Source organism: Staurois parvus, unplaced genomic scaffold (assembly GCF_062004578.1).
Source record: "Staurois parvus isolate SC_StPar_1 unplaced genomic scaffold, SC_StPar_1.0 ptg001394l, whole genome shotgun sequence".
Classification (NCBI taxonomy): Eukaryota; Metazoa; Chordata; class Amphibia; order Anura; family Ranidae; genus Staurois; species Staurois parvus.
Genome location: NW_028319190.1, coordinates 294,493 through 308,510, shown reverse-complemented (window position 1 = coordinate 308,510; position 14,018 = coordinate 294,493). Strand labels below are relative to the sequence as shown.

The window sequence follows — 14,018 nt, the reverse complement described above, 5'->3', positions numbered from 1 at the left end:
GTGGACATCACTGGGGTCACAGATGTTCTAGTGGGCATCACTGGGGTCGTAGAAGTTCTTCTGGTTGTCACTGGGGTCATAGAGGTTTTTATGGGTGTCAGTGAGGGCATAGAGGTTCTTGTAGGCATCACTAGGGTCATAGATGTTCCTGTGGGTGTCACTGGAGTCACAGAGGTTCTTATGGGTGCCAATGGGATCCTGGAGGTTCTTGCGGGCATCACTGGGGTCATAGAGGTTTTTTTGTACATCACTGGGGTTGTAGAGCTTCTTGTGGGTGTCACTGGAGTCATAGACGTTCTTGTAATGGGCATCACTGAGGTCATAGGGGTTCTTGTAATGTGCATTACTGGGGTCACAGAGGTTCTTGTGGGCTTCACTGGGGTCATAGAGGTTCTTGTGTACATCACTGGGGTTGTAGAGGTTCTTGTGGGTTTCACTGGAGTCATAGAGGTTCTTGTAATGGGCATCACTGGGGTCATAGGGGTTCTTTTAATGTGCTTCACTGGGGTCACAGAGGTTCTTGTGGGTTTCACTGGGGTCATAGGGGTTCTAGTGGGCATCACTAGGGTTATAGAAGTTCTTTTGGATGTCACTGGGGTCATAGAGGTTTTTATGTATATCAATGGGGTCAAAGAGGTTCTTGTGGGCATTACTGGTCTCATAAAGGTTGTTTTGGGCATCACTGGGGTTGCAGAGATTGTTGTAATGGGCATCACAGGGGTCATAGATGTTCTTGTGGGCATCACTGGGGTTGTAGAGGTTCTAGTGGGTATCACTGGGGTCATAGAACGGCTTGTGGGTGTCACTGGAGTCAGAGAGGTTCTAATGGATGTCAATGGGGTCTTAGAGGTTCTTGTGGGCATCACTGGGGTCATAGAAGTTCTTGTGGGCATCGCTGGAGTCATAGAGGTTCTTGTAAGCATCACTGACGTTGTAGAGCTTCTTGTATGTGTCACTGGGGTCATAGAGGTTCTTGTGGGCATCACTGGGGTCGTAGAGCTTCTTGTGGGTGTCACTAGAGTCCTAGAGGTTCTTGTAATGGGTATCACCCTTTGTCCTAGAAATTCTTCTGGGCACCACTGGAGTCGTTAGAGGCTCTTACGGATGAAAGTCTCCATATCCAGCATGTACACTCCCGAATCCTCCATTTTGTTCACAGGTCTGAAGTTGCTGGAGGAAGAGGTTGGTGTTTAGGGGTAAAAATGTCCTTACACCAACTCAAAAAAGCCTATGAAAAAGGTACCAGGGGCATCTCATGGGGCCCCCTACTGACCCCGGGCCCTCAGGCAGTGCTCGAGTTTCCAAATGGTCAGTCCGCCCCTGCTCTGGTGCAAACATTTTTTCTAAAGCTTGGGATAGAGTCAAGTGTGGCATAAACTCAGGGCTTTGTTCTGTTTTCTGTTGAAGAGATTTCCCCTCATTTCCTGTCTCTGAAACACAACAGAAGGTGATCTTTGCAAACTAACTGTAATCACCTTGTGAAGGTGGTCATACGTGTACTTTCATGGCTATAATGAGATACATGTGAGTAAGTTGGCTGTATTGTGGTACCTGCCGGTGGAAGGGGAATCTTTTTGCTGTGTGTGACCCACCCAGGGGCGGACTGACAACTCATGGGGCCCCCGGGCAATAGGGGATCATGGGGCCCCTGTGTCCTTGCACAAACTCAAAAGAGCCTATGAAAAAGGTACCAGGGGCATCTCATGGGGCCCCCCTACTGACCCCGGGCCCTCGGACAGTGCCTGAGTTTCCAAATGGCCAATCCGTCCCTGGACCCACCATTGATGAAAGTGTCTCTGGAGATCGTATAGTGAGGAGATATTACCCGTGAAGGATCCAGGTGTGATCCGAAAGGCGCATCGGCCCATTGGGTCGTGTTAAGGAGGTGAGGGGGCATTTTAGCCATTGAAGGATATATATCGGCTTGTTTGCACATGCACCGTACCACCTGCATGTCCTGAAGTATTGAAGCACTTTTTTTGCAAATTTTTGCACTTTATTGGACGTATCTTTATTTTATATAATTGATATTTTCACCATTTTGTAATTTTTTTATTAAGTTTTTTATCACGTTTATTGTTGTGAATTGTACAGTTTTTGTGTGCTTATTGGTTTTTGGGGTTCAAGCACTTTTCCCTTTGTTATATGATTATCCCGCATTTGGAATTCACTGTGTATGACACTCAGGGAATGTTTACAATCACGTTTTCTGGGATTGGGGTGTTTACTTTTTTATCAACCATACATTGGGTCCATTTTAGGACCATGTTGACGAATTCACAATATTCACCATTTATGTGGCACATATCATTATGCTTTAGATCCCTGTAGGATCTCATCACAATTTTTAATTATATGATTATACAGGGTGCAGCTACATAACTTCCTTTTTTGAAATGCGTGCCATTCAGGCTGTAGCAGCCATAGTGGGGCGGGAGTGGTCTCAGGCGACAGGCGTAGTTCTAAAGTTTTTGTTTTCTTCCAGGTCAGTCATCATCATGCGTTGGAACAGTGAGCAGCGTGCGTTTGCCGTAGAGGCCTACTTTTCGAACGGATTTTCTGTGATCGCAACCCAACGCGCCTTCCGACATCGCTTCAATGTAGCCCCGTTGGGCCGTGTCCCGGAAACCAATTGTTACGTGGGTCACTACGTTCAGACAAACCGCGAGTACGAGAAGACGAAGAGCTGGAGTCCCTCGACCCATCAGATCACCTGAGAACATCGAAGCAGTGAGAGCTTCAATCTTGCGATCCCCGCAGCGTTCTGCGCGCAAACATGCGTCTGCCCTTGGACTTTCGGATCGTTCAGTGAGGCGAATTCTTCACGATGACCTTCATTACCATCCGTACAAGTTGGCGATTGTGCAGGAACTCTCCGAACGCGACTTCAATTCTTGGAGGAACGCATGTGAGGCAGTACTCGAAAACGTCCCTGAGGACGCAATTGTTTTTTACAGTGATGAAGCCCATTTTCACTTGACTGGATGCGTCAACAAACAGAACATGCGCTACTGGGCCGACACCAATCCTCGAGAATTGCATCAAAGGCCTTTGCATTCATCTAAAGTCACAGTGTGGTGTGCAATTGCCTCAGCTGGGATTATTGGTCCCTGGTTCTTTGAAGAAAATGAGGTCACAGTGACAGTGAATTCAGACTGGTATGTGAACATGTTGGAGGAATTTGTTTTTCCACGACTTGATGAATTGGACTTAGGGGACATTTGGTTCCAACAGGACAGAGCAACGGCTCACACTTCCAGAGCATCAATGGCTGTTTTAAGGGAACACTTCCCAGGGCGCCTCATCTCAATAAGAGGCTATTTGGAGTGGCCAGCCCGCTCCCCCGATTTGGCCCCTTGCAACTTTTTTTTGTGGGGTTTTTTGAAATCCCGCGTTTATGTAAACCGTCCAAGGACCCTACAAGACCTGAAGGCCAACATCCACGCAGAAATTGCCAATATACCCGCTGCTATGCTGGCAAGGGTCATGAAAAATGCCAGAAATCGGCTTATTCAGTGTACGGATAATGGGGGGCGTCACCTACCTGATATGATTTTCAAAACTGTGTAAAACAGAATTTTAGATATGTACCTACATTATTAAAGACAATAAAAACAATTCTGATTCATAAAATGGGTTTTATTGCGTTTTGAAAAAAGGAAGTTATGTTGCCGCACCCTGTATATATGTTTATGTTATTTATTTTAGCGCTGCACCAATATATTTAAGTATTTTGTGTTTATGCACCTATAGGTATAGGATTGGGGTGTTACAGCTTCATAATATTTATAGGCCCATATAAAGCGCAGGGGGATTACCGCTTTAATTTTGTATATTTCTTCATACGTGTACTAATCCATGATCTGTCTAAGCCCGGGTGTGTGCAGAAGCCAGTCACACTTTTTTTAAACACTGCTGAGCCGCATGCAGGCGATTCATAGAAAGTAAATGGGTACGCAAGTCATTGATCTCAGTTTCCATGTAATCTCACAATTGACGAATCGGAATACAATCATATTCATGAACAAAGCGTCTCAGTGTTGCCAGCATGCACCTGAACCCACTTCATACCTTTCATGTATTTAAAGTAGCGGTGCACCGGAATGAAAATTCTAGTGCCGAAACCGAAAATTCAAAATGCACTTGGCCGAAAACCGAAATGCACAGTTTTTAAAAATAAATATTTTTTGGGGGGAAAAAATACACTGATTAAAAAAAAATATACATACCCATATTTTTGTAAAATATGAAAGAGGATGTTATGGCAAGTAAATAGATACCCAACATGTCACGCTTTAAAATTGCGCACGCAAGTGGAATGGCGTGAAACTGCGATGCTTAAAAATCTCCATGGGTGATGCTTTAAAAATTTCTACAGGTTAGCAGTGTAAAGTTACAGAGGAGGTCTACTGCGAGAATTATTGCTCTTGCTCCGAAGTTCGTGTGGTTTGAACACTGTTTACGTATGTGGCCTACGTATGCGTTTACCACTACGTGTGAGCACGGGGGGGGGCACTTTAAACTTTTTTTTTTTTATGTATTTAATTTTCTTGTTTTGAGTTTTATTTGCACCGTCCCTTTAAAATCAAAATGTTAATCACTTTTATTCTTATCAGAAGAAATGCATGCATCCCTGGGGATAGAAATAATTAGTGACAGGTCCTCTTTATGGAGAGATATGGGGTCAATAAGACATAGCTAGTGACAGGTCCTCTTTATGGAGACATCAGGGGTCAATAAGACCCCACATCTCTCCTCTGCAATGTAAAGCATTGGATCAAAAAAAAGGATTGATCTAGTGCTTTAAAAAAAAAAATGGCCGGAACGGGAAGTGACATCGCTCCGGTCCTCCAAGGGCATAGAGATGAGTGGCGGCCATCTTTCCTTCACTCATCTCTATGCCCAGCGCCGGGATCGATGGTTTCTCAGATAAGGCTGAGAACTACCGAGCGCTTGCGGCGAGGAGCGTGTTTTTTTCGGCACTTTTATCGGTGCTTTTTTCATTCCGGCCAACGGCCAAAAGGGGTGTTTTCGGCCGAAACGTTTCAGCCACCGAAATTTAGGTGCATCCCAAATTTAAAGGTTTCAGTCATGTCTTCCCTTTCACTTCTTTTCTTATCGCTGTGCTTATTAACCCCTTGGTGCAAACGCCTCCTGGCCCTTTATGGGTTTCAGAAGCCGGGAGGCAGGGGGGTTTAGGGTCATGTGACCGGTGTGACACGCCGCCATGGCGGTCACATGATCGGGAAAGGTTCCGATTGAAAGGGGAGATCGGGACCTTTCCGTGAGTACCAGACGTGTGCTGGGAGCGGGCAGGGCGCGCGCTCTCGGCAGATATGTTTTTCTTAATTGCACGCAAATGTGCGGCTGCTCGGCGTCAAGGCCCAGACGCCGGGAGGCCGCACATTTGAGTGCTGCCGGCGCTAAGAGGTTAAGATATATCCATGGTCAACATTTTCAAATTGTATTCATTTCTACATTGTATTTAATTATTTCTAGCATATTCCTATTAGGCTCCATTCACATTAGCGCATCTCCAAAGTCGCACGATTTGCAACTTTTGGTCCGGCCTTACATTCACTGGACCAAAGTCACATTAAAAGTCACAACAAAGTAGTTCAGGAACTACTTTCAAGTCGCTGTGACTTGAAGTCGCACAGACTTAAATGGTACTCGCTGGGAAACATGGGGTGCAAATTATCATGCAATGTTGGATTCCAAAGTCGCATGAAAAGACGCATATGTGTGAATGGGCTCTTATTCTGAACATTCTTAACCACTTCATGTCCAGACACTTTCACCCCTTCCCGTCCGGACACTTTCACCCCCTTCTCCCCCAGGCCAATTTTCAGCTTTCAGTGCTATCACACTTTGAATGACAATTGCACGGTCATGCAACACTGTACACATATGAATTTTTTAGCCTTTTTTTTAGATAAAACTTTATTTTGGTGGTATTTATTCACCACTGGGATTTTTATTATTTTTGCTATATAAATGAAAAAGTCCAAAAAAATTTTGAAAAAGTGTTTTTCTTATAAAATTGTGCAAACAAACAATCTTTCTTCATAAATCTTGGCCAAAATTTATTCAGTTATCTTTTTAGTAAAAAAAAAAAACCCAAATTAGTTTATAACTAAAAAATTTTTTTTACATTTTAAAAATGTTTTTACATTTTTATTTTATTTTTTTTATATTATTATTTATGTTTTTTTTTCTTAAAACATACTGTCACCCTAGCAGTACAGTGTCACCATACTGACACTGTACTACTTTTTTTTTTCACTTTTTTTTTTTTTTACATAAAGGCTGTAAAAGCAATAATTTCTCCTTCTCTCTGGCTGCATTTCTGCAGCCATTGAGAAATACTGTGTGAGCTGTGATTGGTCACAGCTTGTCACATGGTACAAGGCTGTTTTGAATAGCCCTGTACCATATGACCTCTGTGATCATTCACAGATTTCACACGTAGTAAGCAATGATGGCAGAAGTGACATTTTGCTTACTACTATTCATGTGATCACTGATTGGCCAATCAGTGATCACATGATCGGGACATCACACAGAGGTCCCGTACAGCGATCAGTGTTCCCCTGTGTCCTCCGGACACAGTGGGCATCGGATCGCGGTGCTGCTTGCTCCCATGGAGCACGCACAGGCTAAAATGGCGGGCGCCGTTTGTGAACGGCAACCCGCTCCTGCACTGCTCCCGTCCGTCCTATTTATATACAGCGGCCGGACGAGAAGTGGTTAAAGTCTGTAAACTTACTTTGTGAAGATCCCACACATATACCTCCATGAATTCTGTGACACGTAGTCACTAGGTCCCGTGAGTAGACAATGCCGTGTCACACATTTCACAGAGCCCGCCTTTTGAACTAGAGGTGCTGAGAGGAGGAGCTTCAGGAGGCGGAGTCAGTCATTTTACATTGGATTGTCAAATATAACTATAATATGTATTGTTACTGCAATTCTGGTGTCATGTGATGAAAGTGTGTATTGTGACCAGAGAATTCTGATATGTTTTATCACTCAGACCTCCATTTTCACATATTATGTTCATCTCCAGACTTGTTCTATCTTATCAATATCCTTTGTGTAAGTGAGGTCTCCAGAACTGAACACAGTATTCTAAATAAAGTCTAACTGAAGCTCTATATAGAGGAATCAGGACCTCCTTCCTCCTCCTGGTGACCCCTCTAGTGATAGGATCTATATAGAGGAATCAGAACCTCCTTCCTCCTGCCGGTGACCCCTCTAGTGATAGGATCTATATAGAGGAATCAGGACCTCCTTCCTCCTGCCGGCGACCCCTCTAGTGATAGGATCTATATAGAGGAATCAGGACCTCCTTCCTCCTCCTGGTGACCCCTCTAGTGATAGGATCTATATAGAGGAATCAGAACCTCCTTCCTCCTCCTGGTGACCCCTCTAGTGATAGGATCTATATAGAGGAATCAGAACCTCCTTCCTCCTCCTGGTGACCCCTCTAGTGATAGGATCTATATAGAGGAATCAGAACCTCCTTCCTCCTGCCGGTGACCCCTCTAGTGATATAAAGATCTATATAGAGGAATCAGGACCTCCTTCCTCCTGCCGGTGACCCCTCTAGTGATAGGATCTATATAGAGGAATCGGGACCTCCTTCCTCCTGGTGACCCCTCTAGTGATAGAAATATCTATATAGAGGAATCAGGACCTCCTTCCTCCTGCCGGTGATCCCTCTAGTGATATAAAGATCTATATAGAGGAATCGGGACCTCCTTCCTCCTGCCGGTGATCCCTCTAGTGATATAAAGATCTATATAGAGGAATCGGGACCTTCTTCATTCTGCCGGTGACCCCTCTAGTGATATAAAGATCTATATAGAGGAATCGGGACCTCCTTCCTCCTGCCGGTGATCCCTCTAGTGATATAAAGATCTATATAGAGGAATCAGGACCTCCTTCCTCCTGCCGGTGATCCCTCTAGTGATATAAAGATCTATATAGAGGAATCGGGACCTCCTTCCTCCTGCCGGTGACCCCTCTAGTGATATAAAGATCTATATAGAGGAATCGGGACCTTCTTCCTCCTGCCGGTGATCCCTCTAGTGATATAAAGATCTATATAGAGGAATCGGGACCTTCTTCATTCTGCCGGTGATCCCTCTAGTGATATAAAGATCTATATAGAGGAATCAGGACCTTCTTTCTCCTGCCGGTGACCCTTCTAGTGATATAAAGATCTATATAGAGCAGTGGTTCTTAACCTTGTTGGAGGTACTGAACCCTACCAGTTTCATATGCGCATTCACCGAACCCTTCTTAATTGGAAAAATAAAATATGATTTTTAAAATTCAAAACATAGGTATATATTTATACATAGGTGCACAAAATGAACAAAACCATTAAGAACAAAGAACAAAACCATTAAAACATGATTTTCACACAAAAACAAAATAATGAATATTTACCGCAAATCAGTGTGACTTCTGCTGTTGTCTTTCAGAGGCCAGTTCAGAAATGCGCGGCATTACCTTGGCAAGTGCCACTCTCATGTCATTTTCGCAACAAAGTCTGTTCCTTTTCTTCGTCTTTATGTCCAGCATCCTCGAAAAGGATTGCTCGCAAAGATATGTTGTAACAAACGGTATGAAAATCTCCAGAGCTTTCTTAGCAATAACAGGGTAGCTCACCATTTGTTGACACCAAAACGTTGAGAGCGTTGTTGATCTGAAGAGTTGCTGTTGAACCTGGCTCTGCTGAAGTTTAATGATTTCATCGAGGTATTCATCATTGACATCTGTTGTCTCAACAATAAACGTGAACGGCTGTCTCACCCATGCTGGATGTGACTCTCTTGTAGGGAAGTATCCGTCGAGAGACTTTGCAAGCTCATCTAAGTGCGTAGCAATTGCTTGCTTCAGTTCGGGTACAGAAATGCCTCCGATTCCAGATACATCTTCGATCTTACTTACACAGTCGTCTAGCAGGGGAAAGTTTGCGAAGTTATCGTTCTCTATTCGTCGTTTCCATAACGGTAGCTTTTTTTGAAAAGCCTTCAGGTTTTCTTCCGCTTCGATGATGTTGACTCCACCGCCCTGCATCTGTTGATTGAGAGCTGCGAAGATATCAGTCATGTACGCTAAAATGAGAATGAACTCAGAATTTTTGAAGCAATCTGCATGACAATGTTGGTGCTCTTGCAAAAACAGGGCTAATTCCACACGCACGGCAAAAACACGATTCAGCACCTGTCCCCGGGATAACCACCGAACGTTAGAATGGTACAAAAGCACCTCGAATTCAGATCCCATTTCTTTACACAGCTCCCTGAAGATGCGGTGCCTCAGAGCACTATTTCGCACATAGTTCACGCATTCCACTACAATTTTTAATACTTCTGCCAGTTTTGGAGGCAAGGTTTTTGTTGCCAACGCATGCCTGTGCAGAATACAATGCGTAAAAATGATGTGTGGTGCATCGGCTTTCACTAGCGCATCAAAGCCAGACTTTCTTCCCAGCATGGCTGGAGCTCCATCCGAACAAACTGCAGAAACCATATCCCACGAAAGATTGTTGTCCTTGAAGAAGTCATCCACAAGTTTCTTCACATCGGCTGCCTTAGTTGTTGTTGTAAGAGGCTTACAAAATAAAAAATCTTCCTTTATCACGTCGTCTTTCACATAGCGCACGAATACTGCAAGCTGGCTTAGATTGGAAACGTCTGTGGTCTCGTCGAGTTGAAGGCTAAATTTTGCCGGGCTTGAAATCAGATCTGCAACTACTTGAGCCAAGATGTCCTTGCTCATGTCCTCTATTCTGTCGCTGATGGTGTCATTTGAAAGAGGAATTTGGGATAACTTAACTTCAGCCGCTTTTCCCAGCATGATATTCGCCATCTTCAATACAGCTGGTTTTATGACTGTTTCACCAATGGTGTGTGGCTGGCCCTGCTTTGCGATCAGGTAAGCAACTTCGTACGATGCTATGAGGATCGGTTTGTTGATGGGTACAAAGCCGAGAACAGGCAGACTAGCCTTTTCATCGAATCTGGCTCTCCTCACCTTGAATTCAGCGAGCGTTGTGTTCTTGTATTTTCCATCTCCATGCTGCTTAAGGAAGTGTTCTCTTAGTTTTGCCGGTGCTAGACTAGAATTGCTCAACTTGGCATTGCAAATCATGCAGTTAGGACGCTGACTCCCATCACGTTCCGTTATACATGTGAATCCATATTGTACATATTCGTCCGACCACTTTCTTTTTTTGCTCGACATAGTTAGTATGAAGGGATTAAAATATTAAGAAAGAAATCACGTACCATCACGACAGTTACAATTCGACTACTGGGCGCACCAAATTCCCTGCAGCACAGATAGGCCAAGCGATGTTGCGTGGCCACCTGCAGCCAATGATGGACAAGCGGGGCGTGTCATCACGAATCATATGAGTCGGGTGTGGGTCTTCACCTCCGCCGAACCCGCGAGACTGACTCACCGAACCCCTGGGGTTCGATCGAACCCAGGTTAAGAACCACTGATATAGAGGAATCAGGACCTCCTTCCTTCTGCCGGTGACCCCTCTAGTGATAGGATCTATATAGGGGAATCGGGACCTCCTTCCTCCTGCCGGTGATCCCTCTAGTGATATAAAGATCTATATAGAGGAATCAGGACCTCCTTCCTCCTGCCGGTGATCCCTCTAGTGATATAAAGATCTATATAGAGGAATCAGGACCTCCTTCCTCCTGCCGGTGACCCCTCTAGTGATATAAAGATCTATATAGAGGAATCAGGACCTCCTTCCTCCTGCCGGTGACCCCTCTAGTGATATAAAGATCTATATAGAGGAATCAGGACCTCCTTCCTCCTGCCGGTGACCCCTCTAGTGATGAACCCCAGCGTTCTATCCACTTCCCCCGCTCTCATAGCACACTGTTTGCTCTTCATGCAACCATCTGAGTTAAGCATTCTCAGATCTTTTAACCTTTCTTTATTCTTCAAAAAGTTGTGTCTTTAGAAATACTTGAATATCATTTTCAATAGAAGTGTGTAGATTCGATCCCAACTTCTGTAATGACTTCTTTTCACATCCTAAGCACAGCATGGTAGGACATGCTCTGGGGTCACAGCTCGCTCAGCGGGTCCCCGGTTCCAGGGAACGGTTCACGGGTGCTGAGTGACAGATGAAGTGACGTTAAGAGCACCTGTCACATCATCTGTCACTGGAGCGGATGGAGAACATTGTTAGTGACGGAGGAAATTGCTATAAACCTCTCCATCACTGTCATAGAAATGCTGATGGCGATGTCACATTCTGAGCCCTTTTATTTATTATTAAAGGTGCAGTCATGGATGCAATCACACTCAAACGTCAGGACAGGGACAGCTGCTGGAAGAACCGTCTCTTCCGACTCACCACCACAGCCCATTCATAAGGATCAATAATGCCTTTAACTACTTCAGGTCCGGACACTTTCACCCCCCTTCCAGTCCGGACGCTTTCCCCCCCTTCCAGTCCGGACACTTTCACTCCCCTTCCAGTCCGGACGCTTTCACTCCCCTTCCAGTCCGGACGCTTTCCCCCCCTTCCAGTCCGGACGCTTTCACCCCCCTTCCAGTCCGGACGCTTTCACCCCCCTTCCAGTCCGGACACTTTCACCCCCCCTTCCAGTCCGGACGCCTTCACCCCCCTTCCAGTCCGGACACTTTCACTCCCCTTCCAGTCCGGACGCTTTCACTCCCCTTCCAGTCCGGACGCTTTCCCCCCCTTCCAGTCCGGACGCTTTCACCCCCTTCCTGTCCGGACGCTTTCACCCCCTTCCTGTCCGGACGCTTTTCCCCCCCTTCCAAGTCCGGACGCTTTCCCCCCCCTTCCAAGTCCGGACGCTTTACCCCCCTTCCAGTCCGGATGCTTTCACCCCCTTCCAGTCCGGACACCTTCATCCCCTTCCAGTCCGGACACTTTCACCCCCTTCCGGTCTAGGCCAATTTTCAGCTTTCAGCGCTATCACACTTTGAATGACAATTGCGCGGTCATGCAACACTGTACCCATATGAATTTTTTAGCATTTTTAGAGACAGATAAAGCTTTATTTTGGTGGTATTTATTCACCGCTGGGATTTTTATTTTTTTTTTGCTTTGTAAAATGAAAAAGTCCAAAAATTAAAAAAAAAAGTGTTTTTCTTATAAAATTTTGCAAATAAATAATATTTCATCATAAATCTTGGCCAAAATTTATTCGGTTATCTTTTTAGTAAAAAAAAACAAAACAAATTAGTTTATAACCAAAAATTATAATTTTTAAACTTTGTTTTACATTTTTATTTTATTTTTTTATATTATTTGTTTATTTTTTTTTACATACTGTCACCCTAGCAGTGCATTCACCATAGTGACACTGTACTACTTGTGGGGGGTGATGAAGATTTTTTTTTTTACACTGATTGCTTTTACACCCATAAAGGCTATAAAAGCAATCATTTCTCCTTCTCTCTGGCTGCATTCTTGCAGCCATTGAGAACTACTGAGTGAGCTGGTATTGGTCACAGCTTGTCACATGGTACAAGACTGTTGTGAATAGCCCTGTACCATGTGACCTCTGTGATCATTCACAGATTTCACACGTAGTAAGGAATGATGTCAGAAGTGACATCTTGCTTACTACTCTGCATGTGATCACTGATTGGCCAATCAGTGATCACATGATTGGGACCTCGCACAGAGGTCTCGTACGACGATCGGTGTTCCACTGTGTCCGGAGGACACAGCGGGCACCGGATCACGGTGCTGCGCGCTCCTAGGGAGCGCACAAGCACGGCGCGGGGAGGCCGTTTATAAACTGCCACCCGACCCTGCACTGCTACCGTCCAGCCGTTTATATACATGGGCCAGACGGGAAGTGGTTAAATGCAGTTGTTTTGCTAAATAGTTACATAGTTAGTCTGGCTGAAAAAAGACTCAAGTCCATCCAGTTCAACCAACAAAAAAGGAAAAAAAAAAAAGCAGCTCTGGGTGTCATAAAGAATTACCATTTTTTATACAATTAATTTTTTTTTTGCATCCTTTTTAATATCTCAGTGCTGCTGATCTCCTCCAGCCTTTTTCCACCTACTTCCTGTCTACATGCACTCCATTGTCAGCTGCACTTCTTTGTTGTGGACCGGCCTCCTAATAGTGACGCTAAAGGACTGTGTCTGAGTAATAACCGACGTGTTATAGTGAATGCAGGGTCCGGGGAGAGCGGATATAGTGAATGCGGGGTCCGGGGAGAGCGGATATAGTGAATGCGGGGTCCGGGGAGAGCAGATATAGTGAATGCGGGGTCCAGGGAGAGCGGATATAGTGAATGCAGGGTCCGGGGAGAGCAGATATAGTGAATGCGGGGTCCGGGGAGAGCGGATATAGTGAATGCGGGGTCCGCGGAGAGCGGATATAGTGAATGCGGGGTCCAGGGAGAGCAGATATAGTGAATGCGGGGTCCAGGGAGAGCAGATATAGTGAATGCGGGGTCCAGGGAGAGCAGATATAGTGAATGTGGGGTCCAGGGAGAGCAGATATAGTGAATGCGGGGTCCAGGGAGAGCAGATATAGTGAATGCGGGGTCCAGGGAGAGCAGATATAGTGAATGCGGGGTCCAGGGAGAGCAGATATAGTGAATGCGGGGTCCAGGGAGAGCAGATATAGTGAATGCGGGGTCCAGGGAGAGCAGATATAGTGAATGGGGGGTCCAGGGAGAGCAGATATAGTGAATGCGGGGTCCAGGGAGAGCAGATATAGTGAATGCGGGGTCCAGGGAGAGCAGATATAGTGAATGCAGGGTCCGGGGAGAGCTGATATAGTGAATGCAGGGTCCGGGGAGAGCGGATATATTGAATGCGGGGTCCGGGGAGAGCTGATATAGTGAATGCAGGGTCCGGGGAGAGCTGATATAGTGAATGCAGGGTCCGGGGAGAGCTGATATAGTGAATGCAGGGTCCGGGGAGAGCGGATATATTGAATGCGGGGTCCAGGGTTTAATAACATTTTAAAATAC

The 14,018-nt window shown here is 45.3% G+C and overlaps 1 protein-coding gene across 1 annotated transcript; it reads right to left on the bottom strand.

Annotated features, from left to right (window-relative positions):
- Positions 1-1,088: 1,088 nt before the first annotated feature.
- LOC149436247 (protein ZBED8-like) lies at positions 1,089-10,260 on the bottom strand. Its single transcript, XM_089661819.1, has 2 exons — positions 8,633-10,260; positions 1,089-1,170 (listed from the first exon to the last, which is right to left on the bottom strand). Exons 1-2 carry the CDS (start codon positions 10,258-10,260, stop codon positions 1,089-1,091), a joined length of 1,710 nt encoding a protein of 569 aa, XP_089517945.1.
- Positions 10,261-14,018: the final 3,758 nt, after the last annotated feature.

Excerpts from the sequence above, each read along its gene's own strand:
- LOC149436247 (XM_089661819.1), bottom strand. The coding sequence starts at position 10,260 with ATGTCGAGCAAAAAAAGAAAGTGGTCGGACGAATATGTACAATATGGA. Across the intron at positions 1,171-8,632 it reads GCTCTGGAGATTTTCATACC|CAACTTCAGACCTGTGAACA; the intron begins GTTTGTTACAAC and ends CTCTTCCTCCAG.